At 42.0% G+C, this 24,225-nt stretch overlaps 1 protein-coding gene across 1 annotated transcript; it reads left to right on the top strand.

Moving 5' to 3' along the window:
* Positions 1-5,673: 5,673 nt before the first annotated feature.
* On the top strand, positions 5,674-20,955 carry FDX1 (ferredoxin 1). The gene is made up of 4 exons (XM_035115864.3): positions 5,674-5,991; positions 15,251-15,375; positions 18,262-18,391; positions 19,479-20,955. Exons 1-4 carry the CDS (start codon positions 5,837-5,839, stop codon positions 19,597-19,599), a joined length of 531 nt encoding a protein of 176 aa, XP_034971755.1. The 5' UTR covers positions 5,674-5,836; the 3' UTR covers positions 19,600-20,955.
* Positions 20,956-24,225: the final 3,270 nt, after the last annotated feature.

Genomic DNA, 24,225 nt, shown 5'->3' with positions numbered 1-24,225 from the left:
TTCCTTGTGCAAACAAACTTAACATGTGGCTAAAATACACAACATGTTTATCTACGACAGATTAAGTGAAACTCCTTATTTGAATATGTATCAAGGATTTTTTTATTGTGTTAACAATTGTAAATGCCCAAAGTCAACAAGAAAACCACAAAGACAAAGGACACACTCAGGTCGGCAAGTCGATCTACACATTACAGAGGCAAAGCAAATATACAGGAAGTTTCAATCAAACCCTCTTAGAGCTAGTTTCCATAGTGGTTTAACCATCAATTTCTCTTCTCAGGGAACTCTGGGAATTGTAGCCTTGTGTGGGGAATAGGGTTCTGCTAACAGCTCTCAGCACTAGCATTAACTAATTACAGCTCCCAGGATTCACTGTTTGCGATATAATTTTAAATGTGTAATGCATATGAGGTCTGCCTACGGTACCTGGAGATTCCAGGGATTAAATCTGGAACCTTTTCCACGTGAAGCAATTACTCGGTCACTGAGCCACTTCAACTCAAAAGCTTGCTCAATTTTTTGAGACATTTTTGTTGGTCCAAATAGATGCATTGCCTTACCTAGGCTGAAATAAGTCCTAATGTAAAGATTATCATGTTGTTCTTACACACATGTCCCTGCCCAGAATCTGTGTGTTCCAGTTAGGGCTTGACAAAGAGCAGAGCAACCACTAGTCTGGACATGGGTTTAATTTCCAAAGAAGGGTGTCAGTCAGTGCTTTTCTTCTAGGAAAAATGGTGCGGGTACTGCATATCCTTGAGTACCCCCAGAAAAAAGAGCACTGGTGTCAGTCATATATATGATTTAAGCTTCTTAGCTGCGATATCACTACTCTTACTTTGACATGAATCCCTTCTAATTCCTGGATCCAGCAAGTGTTAAAATCTAATGAAGGGTCACATTGTTGAATCAGCCAGGCAAGGGCCATGATGACACCTAAGTATGGGTCATTAATGTATTTTTAAACTCTGTTGGAAGCTGCCCAGAGTGGCTGGGGAAACCAGCCAGATGAGCCGGGTACAAATAAATCATCATCATCATCATCATCATCATCATCATCATCGCTTGTTTTCCAGGGGGGATGCAGGTGTACACATACCCCTAAACATTTTGTGAATCTAAGTTTGGCCTCATTGAGAGGCAGTATTTCAATATGTGTAGGAAAATGAGAGTACCCCATAACATTTCTTATCAGGGGAAAAAAGCAATGGCCATTATTATTATTATTAATTATTATTATTTATACCCCGCCCATCTGGCTGGGTTTCCCCAGCCACTCTGGGGGACTTCCAACAGAATATTAAAATACAATACTGTAGTCTATTAAACATTAAAAGGTTCCCTAAACAGGGCTGCCTTCAGATGTCTTATAAAAGTCTGGTAGTTGTTTTTCTCTTTGACATCTGGTGGGTGGACGTTCCATAGGGCGGGTGCCACTACCGAGAAGGCCCTCTGCCTCGTTCCCTGTAACTTGGCTTCTCGCAGCGAGGCAACTGCCAGGAGGCCCTCGGCACGGGACCTCAGCGTCTGGGCAGAATGATGGGGGTGGAGACGCTCCTTCAGGTATACTGGACTGAGGCCGTTTAGGGCTTTAAAGGTCAGCACCAACACTTTGAATTGTGCTCGGAAACGTACTGGAAGTCAATGTAGGTCTTTCAAGACCGGTGTTATGTGGTCTCGGCGGCCGTTCCCAGTCACCAGTCTAGCTGCCGCATTCTGGAATTTCCGGGTCACCTTCAAAGGTAGCCCCATATAGAGCGCATTGCAGTAGTCCAAGCAAGACCACTCTGGCAAGACAGTCTGCGGGCAGGTAGGGTCTCAGCCTGTGTACCAGATGGAGGTGATAAACAGCTGCCCTGGACACCTAATTGACCTGCACCTCCATGGACAGCTGTGAGTCCAAAATGACTCCCAGGCTGCGCACCTGGTTCTTCAGGGGCACAGTAACCCCGTTCAGGACCAGGGAGTCCTCCACACCTCCTATCCCCCCAAAACAGTACTTCTGTCTTGTCAGGATTCAACCTCAATCTGTTAGCCGCCATAAGAAGGAAGAACATAAAATAGAGGTTTTCAAACTTTTTTATCTGGGCCACATTTTCAGAATAAAAATGTGCTTGCGCCACACTGAATTTTTTTTATTGCTAAGAAATACATTGGAAAAGAAAACTAAACTCCTAGCAGCGCTTTATTTATAACATAGAGCACAACCCCTTTATACTATGATTGTGAAACATCCAGAAAATATAAAACAATGCAGCTGCATAAGAACATGAATCATTCCCTATATATATTGATTGTCCTTGAATCTTCACACCACACTTGCCATCCTCTCCTGCCACACCAGGGCGCCCTTTGAGAACCACTGACATAAAAGCCTGCTCACTATCTGTTAGCATTTAAGTTGGTCCCAGTGAAGGTTGGTCCCTACTGTGATTTCCTCATCTCACCAACAGACCATCAATGGCTGCCTATGCTTCCTATGGTACTTAAAGTAAGTGTAGTTTCATGTCAATTTTATTTTAATTCTTTTATGGTCATGTTATGATTTCAAAAAAAATTTAAAGGCTCCTTTGCTTATGCCACTTGTTTGCTAGCCTGCTGTATGGAGCACCTCTCTCAATGTACAACAGGTGTACCAATTTCTAATACAACAAACGCTTGAAGGATTCCTATTGTACACAGAAGTGTGCAGCCTCTCTCACCACACATTGTCCTTTCTTGGTTTGCTCTGCCCCCTCATGGCACAGGATCTTACTACATCTTGTGCTAATATTCATTGTGCAATTAATGTTAAACTCAGGCCTCATTTGCACACTATACGTTTAAAGTAATGCTACACCACTTTAAATAGCCATGGCTTCCCTCAAGAATCCTGGGAACTGTAGTTTGCTAAGGGGTCTGAGAGTTGTTAGGAGACCCCTATTCCCCTCACACAACTACAGTTCTCAGAGTGCTTTAACAATCACTCTTCCCAGGGAACTCTGGGAATCATAAGTCTGTAAGGGGAGTAGAGGGGTCCCCTAGCAATGCACAATCCATTGCGCCATATTTATTTTTTAGTGTTGAATATGAAGAAGATGGTGTAAACCATCTATTTACTTCACTCAGTCACAGTCATGGCTACAGTTATGGGTTTTTGTTTTTGTTTTTCTTTGATTGATTTGCACATCCTGTTGATTTTTTTTGCAGTTATATCCTCAAAATTAATAAACATGGTTTTTTAATTAAAAAAAACAAGCAAAGAGACAAACCTACAGTTCCCAGGATTCTTTAGGGGGAAGCAAAGATGGTTTAAAGTGGTGTGGCATTGCTTCAAATGTACAGAGCAGATGGAGCCAAAGTGAGCTTGGAGTTGTGACGAGTAATTAATTGAATATATGAGCTGAGCCAGAGGAATAAAAATCCATTAGGAGGCATTAGATAGGCAACCTTTTTTTCTGCTGAGACCACAGATAGCCTTTGGGGCAATCTGTGGGACCTAGACTGCAACGTTGGGCAGGGTTGGAGCCACAGGTGGGTGGGGGGTCACCACAACCCAACTCTCCTACCTCCATTGCTTCCATTTCCCCCTTTTTGTCACTAGGGATGGGGGGAGAAATTCAATTCAGTTCACATTTACAGGAGAACACATCTTATTTGCAGTCTCTGAAACAATACACAAACTGAGACGCAGTAATCCTAGGGTAAAGTCTGTATATGTGAAAACAGCATACAAAAATGTGTTATATTAGGGGAAACTGTTTTGCAAAAATGTGTATGTTATGCTACACTGCATACAAACAAGGGTATGTTGGAAGAAATTAGTACTAAAAACAAGTTAAGAGCAAAAGCATTTAAAACATTCTCAGGAGGTTGGCTGGAACTCTACAAGCTATTCACCATACACCTGTTCCAGCTAAGAGAATGCCTGTTTGCAGGCAGGCTACCTTTTGGATTCAGTGGTTTTTTGTGTATACCAACTAAGGGAGGCAAAAATGAGTTGCATAAAGTTTTGCTTGGCTTTTCACCAAATCCTTGCCTTCATGCCTTAGGGCTTGACACCAGTTGATTCGGTTTACCTCTTGGGAAGCAGTCCAGGTGGAAGAGTGGCAAGGAGATGTTTGTTCTTTCTCCATCACTTTGGGTAATTGGATAAAGAACTGTGAGGCTTAATGATGAAATTCAGGGTAGCGTGTGCTCTGGCAGGACTGGACTATCCAGTTATTTTACCCAGGAATCATTGTCTTGTGGTTTCAGTATTTAACGGTTAAGTACTGGAAGCTGCAAGATAGTTAAATTCCAACTATTTGCTTTTAGGTTAGGTTCATAGCTGCCAAGTCTCCCACTGAAAAATGTGGGATCAGCAGCGGTGCGGCACCGGAAGACGCATGTCTGGACATGCGTAGAAGCAACTTCCAGTGCCGGCGCTGCCTGAAATCCGGTGCCCAGACATGGGCAGAGCAGCACCAGAAGTCGCTTCTACACATGTCCAGACATACGTAGAGACCATAAATAAATGATAAATTACAAGAACTCTTGTAATTTATCATTTATTTCTGGACTCTCCCAAGAACTCCAATTTCCACTGTAATTCAATACAGACATACGTAGAAGCAACTTCCAGTGCCGCTCTGCCCGATTTCCGGTGCCCAGACATGGGCAGAGTGGCATCCGAAATGGAGCCTCCCTGGCAAGTAGGAAATCCAGGGGATTTCCGAGATTTTTTTCTATTTGGGATAACAGCGGGAAATGGATTAAAATCCGGGGGTTTCCCGTGAAAAACGGGAGACTTGGCAGCAATGGTTAGGTTACCTTTAGGTCAACAGAAACAGGAGGAACGTTCAGAACATAAACTTTCAGCTTATTGTGCATTTCGCTGTAATGAACGCAATATACACAACACAAATAAACTACAGCATGCCCCAGAACATAGGACTACCTCTCACTTCAGCTTTTTGGCACTGAATTTGCCATGCCACCACAATGAGAACTTATCTTCATAATACTGTACAACAAAAACTTCTGAATAATGTGCCTGGTGTTTCTGTTGCTCCAAGGATTCTTCTCACATTTCCACTCTCAGTGGCCAGCAGTGAACAAAAGATTCTCAAAGCTCAAACATATATATATAAATATTCTTTTGCAACAATGTTGTTGCAAAGTGAGACTAGTTGGCCCGGCAACTACATATCATTTGAACGTGCCCAAGCACTTGACCTGAAGGAATGGGTGACAAAATTTGCAGACGAAAAGGCAGGCAGAGTGAGATTTTGGTGTGCCCGAAATTGAGACTTAACATTCACACCCAATTTCTTATTGATAATAAATACATGGGGTGGGGGGGCGTACTGTATAGCGGTGCTTTATAATATGGTCGTGGGGGCAGCCAGAAAGCATAAAACAATGCAGAACGGCCTTCCAAGTGTCGGGTTGCAACCTTGGAAGCAACCTTGCAAGGCAGTGAGTATTTTTTTCGCGCTCCCCTGACACGAGCAGCAGGACGGCCTTGGCGGAGGCGGAGAGTTGGGCAAGCAAGAGCCGCCCTTCAAGGCCAAACTCTGTGAACCCGAAGGCGCCTTTTTGCGCAACTTGGGAGCGCTCCGCCTACGCTAAGGAAAGCGCCCGCCCTGCGCACTTTGCGGGGACTCGTTCTAAGCGAGCCGCCAGGCGGCGCATACTAAATGCTTACGAGAATAGCCGCAGCTGGTGCCGGTTGCGTAAGGGGGAGGGCCCGGCCTTCGGACTTTAGTCGTCCTGAGGGGAAAGTGAAAGGAAGCCGCAGTTCCAGCCTCTTCCGCTGCTGCCGAGACTGACGGAGAGTCCCTTCCTCGATTACCGCCGCCGCTGCCGTGTGATGGCTGCTACCAGCACCGCCGCTCTCCTCCGGGCTGCGGCCTCCTCCGGCTGCCGGCTTCTCTCGGCCTCCCGGGGGGCCGGAGGCGGCTGGGTTGCCGCTGCCAGCCTGGGCCCGTCGCGGCTGTTCCACGCCTCGGCCCGGGCGCCGCTCAGGTAAGCGGGAAGGTTGTGCTTGGTCGCCCTTCGCGGCGCGTTTCCTCGCGACCTCTCTCCCGCTCTTCCTCTCACGGAGTCTCTGTGGGGTTTGCTCCAGCTTCAGCCTCTCTGTTCAAGAGCGGAGGGGAGGCTGCCTCTCGTCAGGGGGGCCTGGGAGTGGGGACACGCGCGCGCGCTTAACGCGCTGTCAATCTCACATTCTCTTTCATCCCCTCACCTTCACACACACACTCTCTCCCTCTGTATAGAACTACGTGCTGACTTACTTCGCCAAACCTTTATTCGGCATTGCGAGCATAGGCCACCATAAAACACCCATATAACTGTTGACTATATCACTATACAGTATAAAGTTGGAAGGGACCCCACGATCATCTAGGCTAGGCATTTCCAACAGGTAGATCGTGAAATACTGGTAGATTGGGGGGGGGAGGGATTCCTGCTAGATCCTGGTTGATTTCCCTTCCCCAAGCGATCTCCTTAGAAAAAAGCAAAAATACCCACAACTTTGGCTTTCTAAAAGAGCTCCACAACTAAAAAAGCTCAAAAACTTTGGATAGATCACTGCTAGTTTTTTTTACAACAATGGGTTGGTAGATCACTGCCAGTTTTTTAATAGTGTTGAGTAGATCACAGTCTATTGGGAGTTGGACGCCCCTGCTTCTCTCGCACACTGTCAATTTAATAATATTAATAATAATTTTATTATTTGTACCCTGACCATTTGGAGACGCGGGTGGCGCTGTGGGTTAAACCACAGAGCCTAGGGCTTGCCGATCAGAAGGTTGGCGGTTCGAATCCCCGTGACGGGTGAGCTCCCGTTGCTCGGTCCCAGCTCATGCCAACCTAGCAGTTCGAAAGCACGTCAAAGTGCAAGTAGATAAATAGGTACTGCTACAGCGGGAAGGTAAACAGCGTTTCCATGTGCTGCTCTGGTTCGCCAGAAGCGGCTTTGTCATGCTGGCCACATGACCTGGAAGCTGTACGCTGGCTCCCTCGGCCAGTAACGTGAAATGAGCGCCGCAACCCCAGAGTTGGACACAACTGGTCAGGGGTCCCTTTACCTTTACCCTGACCATTTGGCTGGGTTGCCCCAGCCACTCTGGGCGGCTCCCAACAGAAACCTCAAAACACAATAAAACACCAAACATTAAGAACTTCCCTAAACAGGACTGCAGATGTCTTCTAAAAGTAAGATAGTTGCTTATTTCCTAACACACTCTTTTTTCACACCCACTCACCTCTCCCTCACACACTCTTTCTCGCACACATACCCTCTCTCTCTCTCTCTCTCTCTAACACATACCCTCTGTCTCAGTCACTCACACGCACTCACTTACTCCCCAACTGACCTACCTCATGGGGTTGTAGGAATAAAGTAGGTGTAGGCTCCAGAACCATGGGTGTGCTGCCTTAAGCGCTTTCTAGAGGAAGGAAAGAAGTAAAATAGATGTGGGGAAGCTGTCACCCTCCAGTGTTGTTGGACTCCAGTTCCCATTATCTTTGATTTCTGGGGCTGATGGAGTCTGATGACATCTGAAGGGTCACAAGTGCCCCATGTCAAATGTAAGGAGAGAAGGTTGTATAGGTCTCTGCGTCATTTGAGGAAACCCATGCGTAATAGGCTTGAGGATTTTGAGTTGTTGAAAGTGAAGTCCAGTTCATTCAGGGTTTTAGGTTTGCTTGGGGTTATATATAAAACCATAAAGAAGCTTCCAGTGTTGTGTAGTGGTTGGTGTAGGGGTGGGAAACCCTCTTTTCCCCAAGAGCCACATTCCCCTGAGGGTAATCTGGGATGGGGGTTGAAGTCAGTGGTGGGTGACAGCTAGAGCCAAAAGTGGCACAGGTAGGTTGATCCAGGTGCAAGTGTTCATTGAAGTAGTAACTCAGTCCCAAACCATTCTGAAATTCAAAAGTATAGCATGCATGTCAACATGAATATGAGTGGCTTCATTTCCTAAATATATTATAGCTAATTCCTCACAGTAGGCTCTTGAGAGTTCTAGAGCCTCTTCCCTATGTCCACCTTCAGGAGGCCCTTCACCACATGAAAAAACTCCACTGAATGATTTTGAGCAGATGCAATACTGATGGAAAAGTATTGCTTCTTTGCTGACATCTTCGACATTAAGACTGTAAATAGGTTATTTCCTGTGTTTCGTTGTATTTTTTTCAAGACTTTTGCCATTTACATTAAAGCTATTGGCCTTATTGCTGTATCACCCTCAGCTCCTTGGAATATAAAGAAACTGCTGCAGCTCTGGGACTGAATCAAGGGTGCTTAGGAGTGTTTGTATTGACATGCTGGCCATCTTCCCTGGTTTTGGCAGGGTCACCAGCTAAATCTGCAGTTTTATAACCTCAGGACCCATCCGTCTTCAGAGCTTAATCATGAGATTGGGTTCCCTGCCCCTGTTACAGGCAGCATTGATATTAAACATGATCAAGTAATGATCTGTTCATGACAATGGAGGCAAACTCTGCTCCCCTATCCGCAGATCATCTTCCCCCAATATAGAGTTATGATTGTTCTGGAGGCCACAAAGTCCCGAGCGGCTTCTGATAAGGCTGATTCAAGCATGAATGGTCCCTCAAGATAGTGTGTGTTGCGGTCATCAGCACTTTGACCAACATGTTTCCATCGCAGGTACAAACACTCAAATCTGGATGACTGTTTAGACAGGGTACATAGTCAGTGAGATCAAATCACTGTGTATGAGATTTCTTCAATAAGCACACAATTGTGATGTTTAAGGCAATTTTAGCAAATTATACAGGCTTATATAGAGTCAATCCCTTGCCTTAGCTTTACACAAGCATAGAAATTAAGTCAATTTCTCAGAAGAATATCATGCTTGCATTGTGAACTGGATGATTCAGCAAGAAGTTCAGGGTCCCTACTTCCTATCAAACCAGCTCAAGGCTGAACTTTTCCTGCACAAACATCCTTGACGCATTCTTGATATACGTAAGCAATTATCCTACTTTCACGCACTCTTTTACAGTTTTTACATATCTTCACATGTAGGCTATCTCAAAGATAGCCACACACTGCCCCTCAAGCCTAGGCTGGTTTATACAGTGCAGTCTAGAGCAGGCACCCCCAAACTGCGGCCCTCCAGATGTTTTGGCCTACAACTCCCATGATCCCTAGCTAACAGGACCAGTGGTCAGGGAAGATGGGAATTGTAGTCCAGAACATCTGGAGGGCTGAAGTTTGGGGATGCCTGGTCTAGAGGACACGTTTGGGAGAGGCAAATCCCTTCTTTAACCACCATTTGGTGATGCAAGAAAGGCTGGCATAATCTTCTACAAGAAAGCTGACTATAATCAACCCCTTGTGTAATATATTTACAGTTGACTGAGATGCTTGTTGACTGAGAACTTAACGTTCTGTGCAGGACAAGGACAGTTGCACACTGTACCTGGGATGGTGTGGGTTTAAGCTACATGGTATGTCATAGTTGCTGCTTCTCCAGGCATGTTAAAATTGTTGCATGTCCTTTTGAAGGGTGGTCTTCACTCCTGCTTCACTGCCTGCTTCCTTTCCAAACCATATTACAATTTTGTCACAGTGAGCAGGGTTACAGAAGAAGATGCTTTTGAAAGAGAGAATCCAGAGATAGTGAAAAGTGAGGCTAGAAAGAGATCCTCCAACATGATAGGCTTGTGAGCTATGGCAATGCCCCATCACATGTCCCTTGTCACATTATGCTAGTGCTTGCTCCTCGGTCTTGTAGGTTAAAGACAAAACTGCAAGAGATGCTGTTGTGTATGTACAGTACAATATGTGCTGTAGTGTGTACTGGAGTGGTATTTCCCCATAACATGGATTTGACTTGTGGCAGCACAGTCTTGCTTGTACAGTATATAACTTTGAATTGCTGTACAGTACAGTCACATATTATGTGGGGGGTTTGGTTCCAGAGGTTCTGTGTATACAGTGGTACCTCAGGTTATGTACCTGATTCGTTCCGGGGTGTGGTACATAACCCGAAAAGTACGCAACCCAAACAACCGCAAAAGTGCGCTTCTGCACATGCGCACCACGGCGAACCCGGAAGTAAACACTTCCGGGTTTGCGGAGTTTGTAACCTGAAAAGTACGCAACCTGAAGCGTACGTTACCCGAGGTACGACTGTACGCAAAAAACCACCCCCGTTTGAGCATCTCTGGGCTTCCAGAGCCAAATGCTGTCACAATATCTCATGGAGCTGTCCAAGTTCCTGCTTGATCTCATGGAAGCATCCCAGGCCTGATGCATAGAGAGGGCCTTCCTTCCCAAGGGGAGAGCTTAAAAACTCTTTTGCACCAAGTTTTCCTTTGTCTTGCTTGCATTTAACTTGCATTTAACTTTCAACCACATACAATTGAAATTGTGCAAGTTAAATGCGCATAATATGTAATTGGAGGACTGTATTTACCATTGTATTTCAAATGTATGTGCATATAACCTGCAATATGTTGGTACTATTCATGTTTTCCTTTGAAAGCCTCTGGCTGTAACTTAGTGAGTTGATAATTTTGTGAATGGAAGTGACAGTTCAAGTAGGAGATCCTGCATTCAAATAAACAGAAACTCCCTGATTCTGCAGAGGAGAGCATATTTTTATCTCTCAGTGTCAGGGTGTGTGTGTGTTTGGCCCAGATCTAGGTGATAGGTCAGTTGCACTCCTTCTAATGCAGCAAATATTAAGTTTGGGCATACTCCTGGAACCATATTTGTTACCTGAGGCACAAGTAGCCCCAGTGGCTCGGAGTTCCTTTTGTCAGTTTTGACTGGTACAGTATGCTAGCTGTGGTCCATGCATTGGTAACCGCAAGACTGGATTTCTGCAATGCATTCTATGTGGGGCTGCCCTGGGTTTGATCTACAAGCTTTAGCTAGTGCAAAATGTTGCAGCTAGACTGGTGATGGGAACAAACTATCCTGAGCGCATGGCGCTAGTGTTAAAAGACCTGCTACTGGGCCAGGTTCATAGTTCTTGTGCTAATGTATTAAGCCCTGAGCAACATAGACTATGTGTCCCAGATTGATATGTGATTAACACTCTGGACTCCCTCCCATTAGAAGTCAGGCAGGCACTGTCCCTGCCAAGCATCAGACATCAGGAGAATAGGATTTTATTTCAGGAGGCCTTTGCACTTTGATTTATGTGCTGATGTTTCATTCTTCAGTGTTTTCATTTATGTTTCAAATTTTGCATATTTTTTATTTTTGATAAGCTGCTTTGAGACCCAAATGAGGTTACATTTTAAAAATGAATAAATGTTCAAATAAACAAAGGATATCCCTATAACAGTTGTCTAATTCTTTTAGGGGGTATGGAGGGGGGAAATGCATGAATTTCAAGTCAGTTCTGATCTTTCTGCAGATAAAATTCCACATAAGAAGCAAAAAGACCTTGGAAGGTTTGTGTGTAGAAATTCATTATCTTTAAATGCTATTGTTTTAAGCTTTGTAAAAATTTGTGACGTTAACTAACCATCAAATTAGCAAATACTTGACTGAATTTTGCAGATAAACAAGGTCATTCTTTCATCTTTGATTATGTCTCATGGCATGTTCTTGAGAATAGCTTATCACTGTCTTCTGGAGTGGGGAGAGGGAATGAGGGGATATTTGACAAGAATTGAAAATGGCATCATAATATTGAATGTGGCATCATAATAAATCATGCCACACAATGCTGAATAATTTAAAGGGGATACCATCATACTTAATTTAAAATAATTTTTTGTCCTTTTAATACAAAATAGAATTTTATACCTGACCTATTTGGTGATAGTAGGTCAGATCAGAAATCTTAAGTAAAATTAATAGGCCAGTCACATGAAAGATAAAGCAAAATTATCTTTATAATTTTACTGGGCTTACACCATCCTTGTTAGGATGTTTGGAGGAGTTCATTTCCTTATGTTTTTCTTTTGTCTTGTTTTACTAAAGTGTTTTTGTACTAATGCAAATTTTTAGGTTTCCCCAAGGTTCTGGATGGTGCTCTTTCAGCAATAGAAGGCTCAGTATTCCAAGAATGAGTTTACTGCTTTATGGGATCAGTTGTTGAATTTGCTTTTCTTACTCATCCCTCCCCATTCCTTTTCTCTCTCATATTGTGTCTTAGATATTATTTCCTTGTACACAGGTGCTTTGCTTCTATCTGTGTGTGAGGCAACAAACAAGCATACAAACATTTAAAACTTTGGAGTGTGGAAAGATGTTCACTTTGATGCACAATCTTGCATCACTTCTAAGAATTCACATGTGGGAAACTATATATACATTTTTGGAGCAAGGGAAAAGCTTTAGTCTAGGGATAAACAATATTAAAGACCATACAGGAGAGAAACCATATGCATGCTTGGATTGTGGTAATGAGCTTTTATGATAAATCAATCCTTAAAGAAATTGGAGAACTCTCAACAGGCAAACCCTAATGATTGGAACATGGAAAGCTCAATTTCCCCTAAAGAAAGAAAGCTCTATACCTACTGAAAAACACAAGCTTTTCTGTGTAATCCTGATCCACATCGAATAATCCATAGAGAATAGAATCCTGTGAATTACAGAAATACTTGAACTGTGAGGGAAAGCTTCAGACAATGCATAGAACTAAATCTTCCTGTTAAGCAACTCACAGTGATCAGAGCTGAGCTCTTTCAGAGCTATCACCTATTCCTAGCCAACAGGAAAAAAATACACAGCAAAAACTGCAAATTTTCAGACTGTGACAAAAGAAAAGTGTGGTTGCTTGTGACAAATAAGACTCCTTCCAGCAGCCAAACAAGTTCCCATAACAAAGGAGTATATCTCATGCTTACAGCTGCTACTACTACAGAGGCTGAAAGCATTGCAAGCAAGTGATCTGCTAGAAACTGTTTCTTATAAGTGTTTAAACTAGTTCTGAAGACCTTCTCTGCATGCCACCTGGGGAAGAGGTCTGGAGGGTGGTGACAAGAGAGCAGGCCTTTTATGTAATAGCTCACCATCCATCAAATGCTCTCCTTAGGGAGGGCTACATGGCACCAACATCATCTCAACCTATTTTTTATTAATAGTTTTTTGTGGTGTCTTTATTCCATTATATTGCTAGGCATTCTCACTTTTCTAACTGGGAAGAAGCTCTAGGTCAGTGTTAGAAACTGAGATATGAAAGCTAGTAGCTGAATGGCAGCTTAAACCTAGGTTATGAGCGCTGCAACGGAATGTCTAGGTACGCTTTTTTATAACAAGAATACAAAGCTGAAAATGAATGAACAGCTAAAATCTTATATTCATTTTTCACATGGTCTGGTCCTCATTTGAAGACTGCAAAAAACAAAGCCATTCTTGCCCTGCCCACCCCCTAATATTCTTATGAGGGTCCCTTCTCCAGTCCTCAGAGAATGGCTGGAAGTGGGGAGGCAGAAAAGGGTCCTCCTTTCGTTCCAGCAGTAGTAGTTTTAATCTTAGGCACAGTACTTCCCCCAGAGCTCAGAAACTGTTCGTATTAATGAAATTCCCCATCACAAAATGTGCCTAGAACAATGGGAGTTTCGAATGCTGCTTCAGGTGTGCTGTGCTCTCAGTTTTGTGTTGATTTGCTCCTGTAAGATCTTTTCCTTTTCCACTCTGTTTTAAAAGCAAGTTGTGATATTATGATGGCACTGTTTTGATTGCATTTTATTGTTTGATTATAATGTTTGTTATATTTTTAATCTCTAAAACCAGCCAGAGAACTTTGGTTATAATGCAGTTTATCAACCGTATACTATAGATAAAAAGCTACGAAGCACAGTTTCACTTGCATCCATGGTTAACTACTGTTAATTTAATGGCTTCCAATCAAACAAAAGTTCTGGAAACCAACTTTTGATGGAGATATTAAGCAGAGAACATTCTCCACTTTAAAGGGATCACAATAAGAGGTTGCATTCAATAATTCTGATAGCAATGACTACTAAAGAAACTGAGCAATAACAATAAAAGTCTCAACTTGAGAGTACTAAAAAAATGTTTTTGGATATGTTTAAGTAAACTAAATATATTTATAGCTACACTAAAGGATTGCAGTAAAAGATCTATATTTATCAAAAGTGTTCTAATCTTCAACCAATTTTCTCCTCAAAGTAGTCCAATTATTCACAGTTTGTAGTTGGGTTGCTTAACTTAACTAATATCCTTAGGCATCTGAGGAAACTGGTGTGGCTGCATAAGGAGTTTACAGATAAGATGAGAGTTAAGAAGGGCATGTATAGAAGTGGAAGAAAGAGGAAATCACAAGGGAGTAGTATGCATGAGTAGGCAACAGTTGCAGGGTGAAGGTCAGGCTGGCTAAAGCTCAACATCAGCTCATGCTTGCAAGAGGGGTTACGAATAATTTTAAAAGGTTTCTTTGGCTATGTCCAAAGTAAGAGGAAGAACAAGAAAGTGATAGGACGGCACCCCCAAACTTCGGCCCTCCAGATGTTTTGGACTACAATTCCCATCTTTCCTAACCACTGGTCCTGTTAGCTAGGGATCATGGGAGTTGTAGGCCAAAACATCTGGAGGGCCGCAGTTTGGGGATCCCTGTGCTAGGTCCTCTGCATTGAGAAGATGTAGAAATGCTATTGGGTGACAGAGAGAAGACAGAACTACTCAACACCTGCTTTGCCTCTGTCTTCACACAAAAGGAAAGCAATGCTCAACCTGGTGATTAGAGTTTAAATATGTAAGGATGGAGCTGCAGCCAATGGCTTCAAGTTACAAGAAATGAGATTCTGACTAAGCAGCAGGAAAAACTTTCTGATATTAAGAGCTGTTTGGCAGTGGAACAATTTCCCTTGGGAGGTTGCGGACTCTTCTTCCTTGGAGGTTTTTAAGCAGAGGTTAGATGACCATCTGTCATGGATGCTTTAGCTGAGATTCCTGCATTGCAGGGGCTTGTACAGTGGTACCTCGGGTTACAAACGCTTCAGGTTACAAACTCCGCTAACCCAGAAATAGTACCTCGGGTTAAGAACTTTGCTTCAGGATGAGAACAGAAATCATGCTCTGGCAGCACGGCAGCAGCAGGAGGCCCCATTAGCTAAAGTGGTACCTCAGGTTAAGAACAGTTTCAGGTTAAGAACGGACCTCCAGAACGAATTAAGTTCTTAACCAGAGGTACCACTGTACTAGGTGATCCTTGGAGTCCCTTCCAACTCTACAATTCTATGATTCTGTGATCCTTTTGAATCCTTCACACTACTATAGGTAAAGGCTGCTAAAGATAGTTGTTTCTTTAATGTTTTTCAGCTCAGAAGATAAAGTTACTGTGCACTTTATAAATCGTGATGGTGACAAGCTAACAGCCCAAGGGAAGGTTGGGGACTCTCTTCTAGATGTTGTGGTTGATAACAACCTAGATATAGATGGATTTGGTAAGTACTTCCCTGTAACTAGAGAATAAGAGTTCTTAGGGAAAGGAAATATTGTTTTACTTTGTTTGACTAGTTGGATCTAGTCTTGGATGCTTTCTTCTAGGTCCTACTGATTTGAATGGGAGAGACGATTTTTTACTAGAGAGCTTCAAAGCCAGTGAATTTTAATAGTAAGCCAAAATAGTGCATTCTGAAACAGGCATGAGTTTCATTTGACATTGGTCTCTGAGTAAATGGTAGCTTTGCCTGAAAAAATGGTCTTTCTCCAAAAATTCAGTTGGATTAATTTTATTCTACAATGCATTTTGCAAGAGATCTCCAAATTTAATTGGTTGCCTCATGACTATAAAGTAACTGTATTTCATTATTCAGGATATGTTTCCAATTTCTCTGGCTGAACTCATGCAAGTTAAATGTGCGTAAGATGCGCCCATACTTTACTGTTTGACATGCCAATATATGAAATTTCCAGTTATCTAACTAACAAGGGAAAACAAGCAAAACAACCAATATCTAGATACAGGTAGGTAGCCGTGTTGGTCTGGATCGAAGTAAAATAAAAAAACCTTCCACCAGACATTCAATGACTTTCACCCCACCATCAACCTAACAATGAACCAATCTATGCAAGAAATACATTTTTTGGACACTACTATAAAAATACAGGATGGACGTATAGACACCACCTTATACAGAAAACCAACTGACCGACAAACATATCTACATGCTTCTAGCTACCATCCCAAACATACCAAACAATCCATCGTATACAGCCAGGCCTTACGTTACAACCGCATCTGTTCCAACTCTACAGACAGAGAATCTCACCTAAGAGATCTACAGCAAACCTTTTTAGAACTAAAATATCCACCTGATGAAGTTAAACAACAGATCAACAGAGCCAGACAGATACCTAGAGAGAACCTGCTGCAAGACAGACCCAAAAAAGAAAATAACAGAACACCACTAGTCATCACATACAGCTCCCAAGCTAAAACAGTACAACGCATCATCAGAGATCTACAGCCTCTCCTGGACAATGACCGCTCCCTTTCTCAAGCTCTGGGAGGAAGACCTTTCATTGCCTACAGACAGCCACCCAATCTTAAACAACTCCTCACCCACAATAATACAACCACCAGACTTAACATGGACACTGGTACCAGAGCCTGCAATAAACCCAGATGCCAACTTTGCTGCCACATACACCCAGACAACACCATTACTGGCCCCAACAACATCCAACATACCATCTCAGGACTATTTAATTGCTCATCCTCTAACATTGTGTATGCCATCAAATGCCAACAGTGCCCTTCAGCTCTCTATATTGGACAAACAGGCCAAACCCTACGCCAAAGGATAAATGGACATAAATCTGACATCAGGAACCAGAAGACAGAAAAACCAGTAGGAGAACACTTCAATCTCCCAGGACATTCTATACAAGATCTCAAAGTAGCTGTCTTACTACAAAAGAATTTCAGAAATAGACTGGAAAGAGAAGTTGCTGAATTGCAACTTATCACCAAGCTCAAAACCATGGAGGGACCTGGTTTGAACAGAGATATCGGGTTCTTATCTCATTATACATGATAAGCGATCTTCAGCCATCTCAACCCTTGCTTTTTCATGCAAAACCATTTGCAGTCGTTTGCGGTCATCAACAGCTATCAGTCAGTCAATCACCCATTTCCACCACCCTTCTGAGTGATCCCCCATCCCCATCCCCACCCCTCCCCACCCCTTCTCTACATAAGTGCCTGGAAACTTCCATTTCACTGTATCTGAAGAAGTGTGCATGCACACGAAAGCTCATACCAAAATAAAAACTTAGTTGGTCTTTAAGGTGCTACTGAAGGAATTTTTTTATTTTAATATCTAGATAGTTAGGGAAAAGTTAACTTTCCTGTTGGAAATTCTCACTGACTATTGTAAATGGTTACCAGTTAGTGTTAAATTTGCTACAAATGATTTTCCTGATTTTTTTTATATTTTTGAAAATTGTGTCTTAAATTTTGTCACTAGGGGGCATTGCAGATTTAGATAGCTTACTGCTCCTGAAAGACTTAAAACATATTTGCCTGCTTCATGCAAATCTTCCTTCCTTTAGCATAATGCTCTGTTGCCCTTAAGATGGTGTTTACAACCACATTTTTATATTCACCTAATTATTTTGGCTTTATTTCTGTTACCGGTTATTACAAGACACATATTTGACAGAAACTATCCTAATATTTGGTTATTAATACTTGTTGCAGTTCATGTTTCCTAAAATATCTTTAACAAGGAGAAAGAAAGCCAGGATTCTGCAACCCCTCTGTCATTGATGAACTATTTTTATCTTAGAAGTTTAAGGAACACCTTATGTTCATTTTAAACGAAACCATTCCTTCTAATTTCAAACTCTGCTGGATAGGTTTGATCTTCTTGCAGTCCATGGGACTCTCAAGAGTCTCCTCCAGCACCATAATTCAAAAGCATCAATTGCTTTCCCCCTTCATGGATCAATGCCTTGTCGTGGCGAAGGGGCTTGAATAACTCAGAGAAGCTATGAGCTATGTCATGCAGGGCCACCCAGGATGGACAGGTCATAGTGGAGAGTTTTGACTAAACGTGATCCACCTGGAGAAGGAACTGGCAAGCCACTCCAGTATCCCTGCCAAGAAAACTCCATGGACAAAGACAACAGACAACAGGCATACTTGTTTAGTGTTTGTTAAATCTTAGTAAAATTGGCTAAATCAATTTGTCATTTTAAAAAACTTCCAGAACATTTTCCAGTTTTAAGTGTTCTGGGAAAGTCATCTTACCGACAGTAGAATTTAATGCAGAAGTCTTAAATGTCTGCCTACTAGTCTGCCTAATTGTTACGTTTGTCTTTAGGTGCATGTGAAGGAACACTTGCCTGCTCCACTTGCCACTTAATCTTTGAAGATAATATATTTAAAAACCTAGATGCAATCACTGATGAGGAAATGGATATGCTGGACCTTGCCTATGGATTGACAGACAGGTAAGGTGAAACCATCTTAAAATCTACCAAATGATCTTATAGTATCACTCCAGAACTGACATACCCAGTAGGTCATACTAAGTATATGAACCCCGCAAAGAGTGGCTTATCATAACTATGTTTTATTGGAAACAAGACAGTTTCACACTATGGGTTATGAAGCTGGCTTGTTTCAACAAACCTTAGTTGATACTAACTACATTTTAGGACTAAACAGTAGTTAATAATAAAAAATGGAAGCAAAAGTTTCTGATTTACTCACTGCCATGCCAAGGAACGAAAGAAATGCATGGCTACAAAGCTTCCTATGACACATTCCCTTTGTGATGGTTAATCATGATACCCCAAAGTAATCTCTTTATAAAAGCAGCCATGCATCCTCTGGGTTACTCTTTAATTTATCAATCTATGATGCAGGCTCCTACCTGTAAGATCGGCTCTGGCTCTAAAGCTTCTTTGACTACTTCTAAAATTTGGAATCAACTACTGTATTCAAAACAATGAAAGAGCCCAAAGCAAATCCATACTTTTCAGTTTCTTTACAATTTTGAATGCAGCTTTTCACTATCATCCAAAAACATTTTCCTTGTCAGTTTCTCTTAGTGTGACTTGACAAGCAAACATTTTTGGCAGATAGTCTTCTCCTGTGGTATTCCATACCTATTAATTTGGTAAAAAGCAAACAAACCAAAAAGCTCAGTAATTGATGCAGTCTTAGACGAACAGCTTGGGAATGGAAATGTTCCCTCAGCCTTAGTTGTAAAATGTTCGTAATGGTGACCTACCGTACAGGGCTGTTATAAGAATCACAACAAGCAAATGTATGTGAATTTAAGCCTTTTCTTCCTTGATTTCTGCCCTTGTACATATCATATTTAATGGGTTGTATCCAGTGCTAATCCTACTTGGGGAAGACCCATTGAAAACAATGGACATAACTAATTTGGGTCCAACAATTTCAACAGGAGTACTCGGAGTAAAACTTCGTTGGATACAACCCATTGAATTTACCTTCTCCCCTCCCCCAAAGAGTGCCACATCCATGCATTTATACAAGTTTATATAAATGCTCTTTTCTCCTCTGTAGATCTCGACTGGGTTGTCAGATCTGCTTGAAGAAGTCTATGAACAATATGACTGTTCGAGTGCCTGATGCTGTTGCTGATGCCCGCCAGTCCATGGATATGAGCAATAACTCTTTGAAATAAGGCCTTCAGGGTATTTTTGGGGACATAAAATATTTTTATAACTTATTTCTAAATGTTTTAATGGAATGAGAAAATACACAGAAATATGCATTTTTTGATTATAAAGATTAGATTGTAAGGATTGTCTATATCTGTTAGCCTTAAGAGTTTTTGAATCTAAAATTAGAGACCACTTAGAGAGACTATGTTAGACACACAGGCTACAGTCCAATACTCACTAATCTAGGAGCAAGTTCCATTTAATTCAGTGTGACCTCTACACAGTGTAACTTCTACACAAACATGCAGAGGATTTCACCAATTGTGCCATTTTGTTCCTAGAGGAATGCTTCCTTTTTATTAGCATTTACAGTCATACCTCGGGTTACAGCTGCTTCAGGTTGAGTCTCTTCGGGTTGCGTTCCGCGCAGAACCTGGAAGTACCGGAACAGGTTACTTCCGGGTTTCGGTGCACGGATCACGTTCGCAACCCAAGCATCCACTATACTGCTAATAATTCCCCCCTCTTTGTGGGGGAGAATTCCATAAATGGGTGTCGCTACTGAGAAGTCCCTCTCCCCAGTTGTCACCCACGTAACTTCTGACTGTGGCATCGGCCAAATGAGGGGTTTGGCATACGGGCAGACATTCCTTCTGGATTTCTGGCCCCGTAACCTGTTTATGATTTCTTCTAGAATAGCATATTACATGAAATAACACATTAAGAACACATTTATCAAGGTAATTTCCAATATGCACTAGGGCATAAAAGAACGAATCAAGAAATGAAATAAGCCAAGGGAGATGATAATAATTACTGTCTTCCTCCACTGGTCCATGAGGACTGTACAGTTGCATAATGAAAAAGAGCCACATTTATCCTGCTCTGCCTCTTTTGTCCCCTTTAAGGCATCTTGTACTCCAGTGGCACAGAATAAATGCATAAACAATATGACTTAAAATGCTCTAGAGTTGGTGTTTTTGTTGCAGAGAAGATTTTCATGCACACGTTGGTTTTTCCAACATGAGCCACAATGGTTTGCACAGAAACATTATACTCTGCATTCTGTAGGATGAAATCTTTTATCCTAAAGCAACTTGCCACATTATCAAATGAATGTGATTGTGAAGTGGCAAACACAGTAAGCTTTAGATTGGTAAAGAGCATTTCTGTGGTGGCATTTCAATGCAAAGTTTACCTGTGCTTCCTTTGAAAAGAAAATGTTTCTTGAATTAATCCTAGGTAGTTAGGCAGAAAGAGACCAATGTTTCTTTCCAGTCCTGTAATTATCCTGTAAATGTTGGTGATGGACTACTCGGAGATGTATGTATTTCTCAGTTTTAATAATCTGAAAATAAATTCTTTTTTCTACCGTATTATTGCTTTTGTAATTAGGAAGTGTCTTTCATCTTTAGGTTTAATTAGCAAATGTGTTTAGCAGCGAAAGTGGAGCCAAATTTGTTGGAGAATAACAGTGCAGTCTTATACATCTCTACTGAGAAGTAAGTCCAATTGAAGTAAGTCCCAATTGGAAATTCACATTTGCACATAATTTTGGCCTGAAATTCCAATTTCAAAATTCATTTGATCCTCAGAGCCTGAAGCATATTAATATACACTTACATTATTTGTTACCTGTGATAGTCTCATTTAATGTCTGGGCGTGGGAGTTGATATGCCCACATCTAAAGCTATGTAAACCTAAGGGAGGGGCAACTCCATCCCTTACTTACGGCAAACTCTTGACCATGTGGGTTCTGTCTTAAGAGAAATTTAAGCATGTTTAAAATATTATGTGCACTGTTACTATATTACAAGGCTGGAAAAGCATTTGATTTCCACAGGACCAATACATGCTTGAATATCTGTATTCTTCCCCATCCACCCCAAAACAGGTGATATTGTCTCTTTGAAGTGGGATGTCTGCAGGCCTAAATGGGCGGGGAGCTGGTCTCTGCTTCTATTATTACAGGAACATAGTGGTGGGTTTGAATGCTACCCACCAACCTGTCTTGGGCAGGGTGTGTATACATGCAACTTATGTGCTGTTGGGGAGTTCAGGTTGCTTTGTTGGAATAGAATGAATGGTTTGCTAACATATGAAAGTTGGACTCCATTCAGCATTCGATAGCCTGATTCACACGTAAACCATGGTTTATTGGATCATCCAAACCTGACACAGCAGCTTAATGACAAACAAACCATGCTCATAAGTCTCTGGCTAAATGTGGCTTGCATTTCTGCGTATCATATTTCTAAAATGATTACTATTGGACGCAAAGTAGTCCCTTGAACTTGAAAATTGATTGATGGCACTAAGGTATTTCCAAAAATAGTGCTTTTATCTGTAATGTTTTGTTTGCTGCAGTTGCTGGGCTTAAATGTCAGCTTTGATGGAAAGAACAAGGAAACAAGAATTTCGCAGCATTCTTCAAAGTTGCTTCACAAAATAGCCAGCTGTTCTTTCTATCAGGTCAGTGTAAAGGACAATTCTGATACCGGTAGCACTGTTCCCTCTGTGCTCTCATCTCGGTTACATTGTACAACACCCTTTCCTAAGAAAAAAGCCCATCTTTTTTGCTGTGTTTGAATGAAATGACTGAGAAACGCCATCACTAAGTGCTGTTCGTAGATCAGTTGTGTGTTCTGTTTGCCCTTTCTGCCTTTGCAAAAATAGTTGTGAAGCCTTTGCAAAAAGGATTTGAGAGTATCCTTGTGTGTAATGCATGGAAGCTCAATACATCTGGTTTTAATAGAGTAGTCAGAAATGCATTCCTGGACTCTTGGCTATGCTTTGTGTTTCTTTTATCAGCTATTGGTTTCAAGTGGAGAAAGAATTCGCTAATAGTTTCAAGAGTCCAGATTACAGTTTAGAAGATTTGCCACCATTGATATTTTTACAGTATAAGTTGGGAGGTCAGAAATGGGTTGGGCAAGGGGGTACAACTAACTCCTGGTTGCTCCATGTATTGTGGCTGTAGTATGGAACCTGAATAGCTACATCATCCATCAAATTTTCTACACTTTAGCTGTTGCCAAAGACTGAATTGAGATTTGTTGGCCTTGGAAGCAATACCAGTGGAAGAACTGTTTTTTTAAAAAACCAACAACTGGACTTTAAGAATTAATAGCAAAGAGTATTTTTTCCCCTAAGTTAAGGTACTATTCAGCTACTGAGAGCCAAGTCCACATCATCAAGATCACTGGACATAATTTCAGTGGATTCCTGTATGCTGAATTCACAATTCTCCATGTCCTGAAGGCTTTACAACGTGTGTTGAACTGGAATGTCACAATGCATGCACATGTTGAGGAATCACAGGCACAATTCTGCTAGAAAAACAACTTGCATTTTCAGCATGTTAAGATATAGTCATACGTAAGGTGTAAGACTTGGCTGATAGCTTGTGGAGTTATTCTTGTGTGGTATATTTCAGAGCCTTCTGGGGATAAAGTGCATATTCATAGAAAGCATAGGCTATAATCCTGGGTAATGCAAAGGGGGGTTGGAATGAGTGAATATTTTCCCCATGTTAAAATCCCTGCACATAGAGGAACTAGCATATCAAGAAGAAGGGTTCCATAGCCTGGTCCTGATGTGCTAGTTTTCCATGCACATGGAGTTAATATATTCAGAGAAGGGTTATGCCACATACGGTACTTCTACTGAATAGGTAGGTGCCTTTTTTAATCAAACCTGGGTTCTATCACATGGTGTGTCTCTGTTTTGCATCAGGAGACAGAAAAAAAAATAGCTTACTTTAAGAATCTCCAGGGTGTATTATAGTTCTTACCCCAGTGCATCATGAGGGTGCTCTAGATTTCCTGTGTTAAGCAAGGGGTTGTATAGACCTTCTCCAACTCAACAAATGAATGATACCATGCAAGAAAAGTGCCTGAAAACTACACTTTCCAGTGTGTGTGCGCCTGCGTGCGCACACCATCAAGTTTTACACGGAAGGTAAGTACAGAGCATTTAGGTAAAGGTAAAGGTACCCCTGACCATTAGGTCCTGTCATGGACGGCTCTGGGGTTGCACGCTCATCTCGCTTTATAGGCCGAGGGAGCCGGCGTTTGTCCACAGACAGCTTCCAGCTCATGTGGCCAGCATGACTAAGCCGCTTCTGGCAAACCAGAGCAGCGCATGGAAATGCCGTTTACCTTCCTCTCAGAGTGGTACCTATTTATCTACTTGAACTGCATGCTTTCGAACTGCTAGGTGGGCAAGAGCTGGGACCGAACAACGGGAGCTCACCCCGTCAGGGGGATTTGCACTGCCGACCTTCCGATCGGCAAGCCCTAGGCTCTGTGGTTTAGACCACAGCGCCACCTGCGTCCCACCACAGAGCATTTACAGTGCCGTTAATTGTTCCCTAATTCAGTCAATATAAATTGCTATGTGAACAAAGATAGGGGCTAGTTTCAGCAATTTTATTTTTTAGTCTATACCACTTTCTGAGAATGCCCTTGAAGCTCTGTGTCCAACAAGGATGTGACAAAATGCTCTTAACACACCATCTTGACAACAGAAAATCAAAACCCATCCATAAAATAACAGGATTTCCACATTTCAACCTCATTAACCTATAATGGGCAGGGTGGAACCCTACCACCAAAGACAGTTTTCGTTACCTTCTGGCCCTATG

The sequence above is a fragment of the Zootoca vivipara genome, chromosome 4, assembly GCF_965207765.1.
Source record: "Zootoca vivipara chromosome 4, rZooViv2.hap1.1, whole genome shotgun sequence".
In the NCBI taxonomy this organism is placed as follows: Eukaryota; Metazoa; Chordata; class Lepidosauria; order Squamata; family Lacertidae; genus Zootoca; species Zootoca vivipara.
The sequence above is the reverse complement of the archived record's forward strand: the minus strand, read 5'-3'. Positions and strand labels throughout refer to the sequence as shown.

What these genes read in the sequence shown, in the direction of transcription:
- FDX1 (XM_035115864.3), top strand. Translation starts at nt 5,837, where the DNA reads ATGGCTGCTACCAGCACCGCCGCTCTCCTCCGGGCTGCGGCCTCCTCC. An exon ending in TCGGCCCGGGCGCCGCTCAG is followed by an intron (nt 5,992 to 15,250) that starts GTAAGCGGGAAG and finishes AATGTTTTTCAG; the next exon opens with CTCAGAAGATAAAGTTACTG. An exon ending in GCCTATGGATTGACAGACAG is followed by an intron (nt 18,392 to 19,478) that starts GTAAGGTGAAAC and finishes TCTCCTCTGTAG; the next exon opens with ATCTCGACTGGGTTGTCAGA.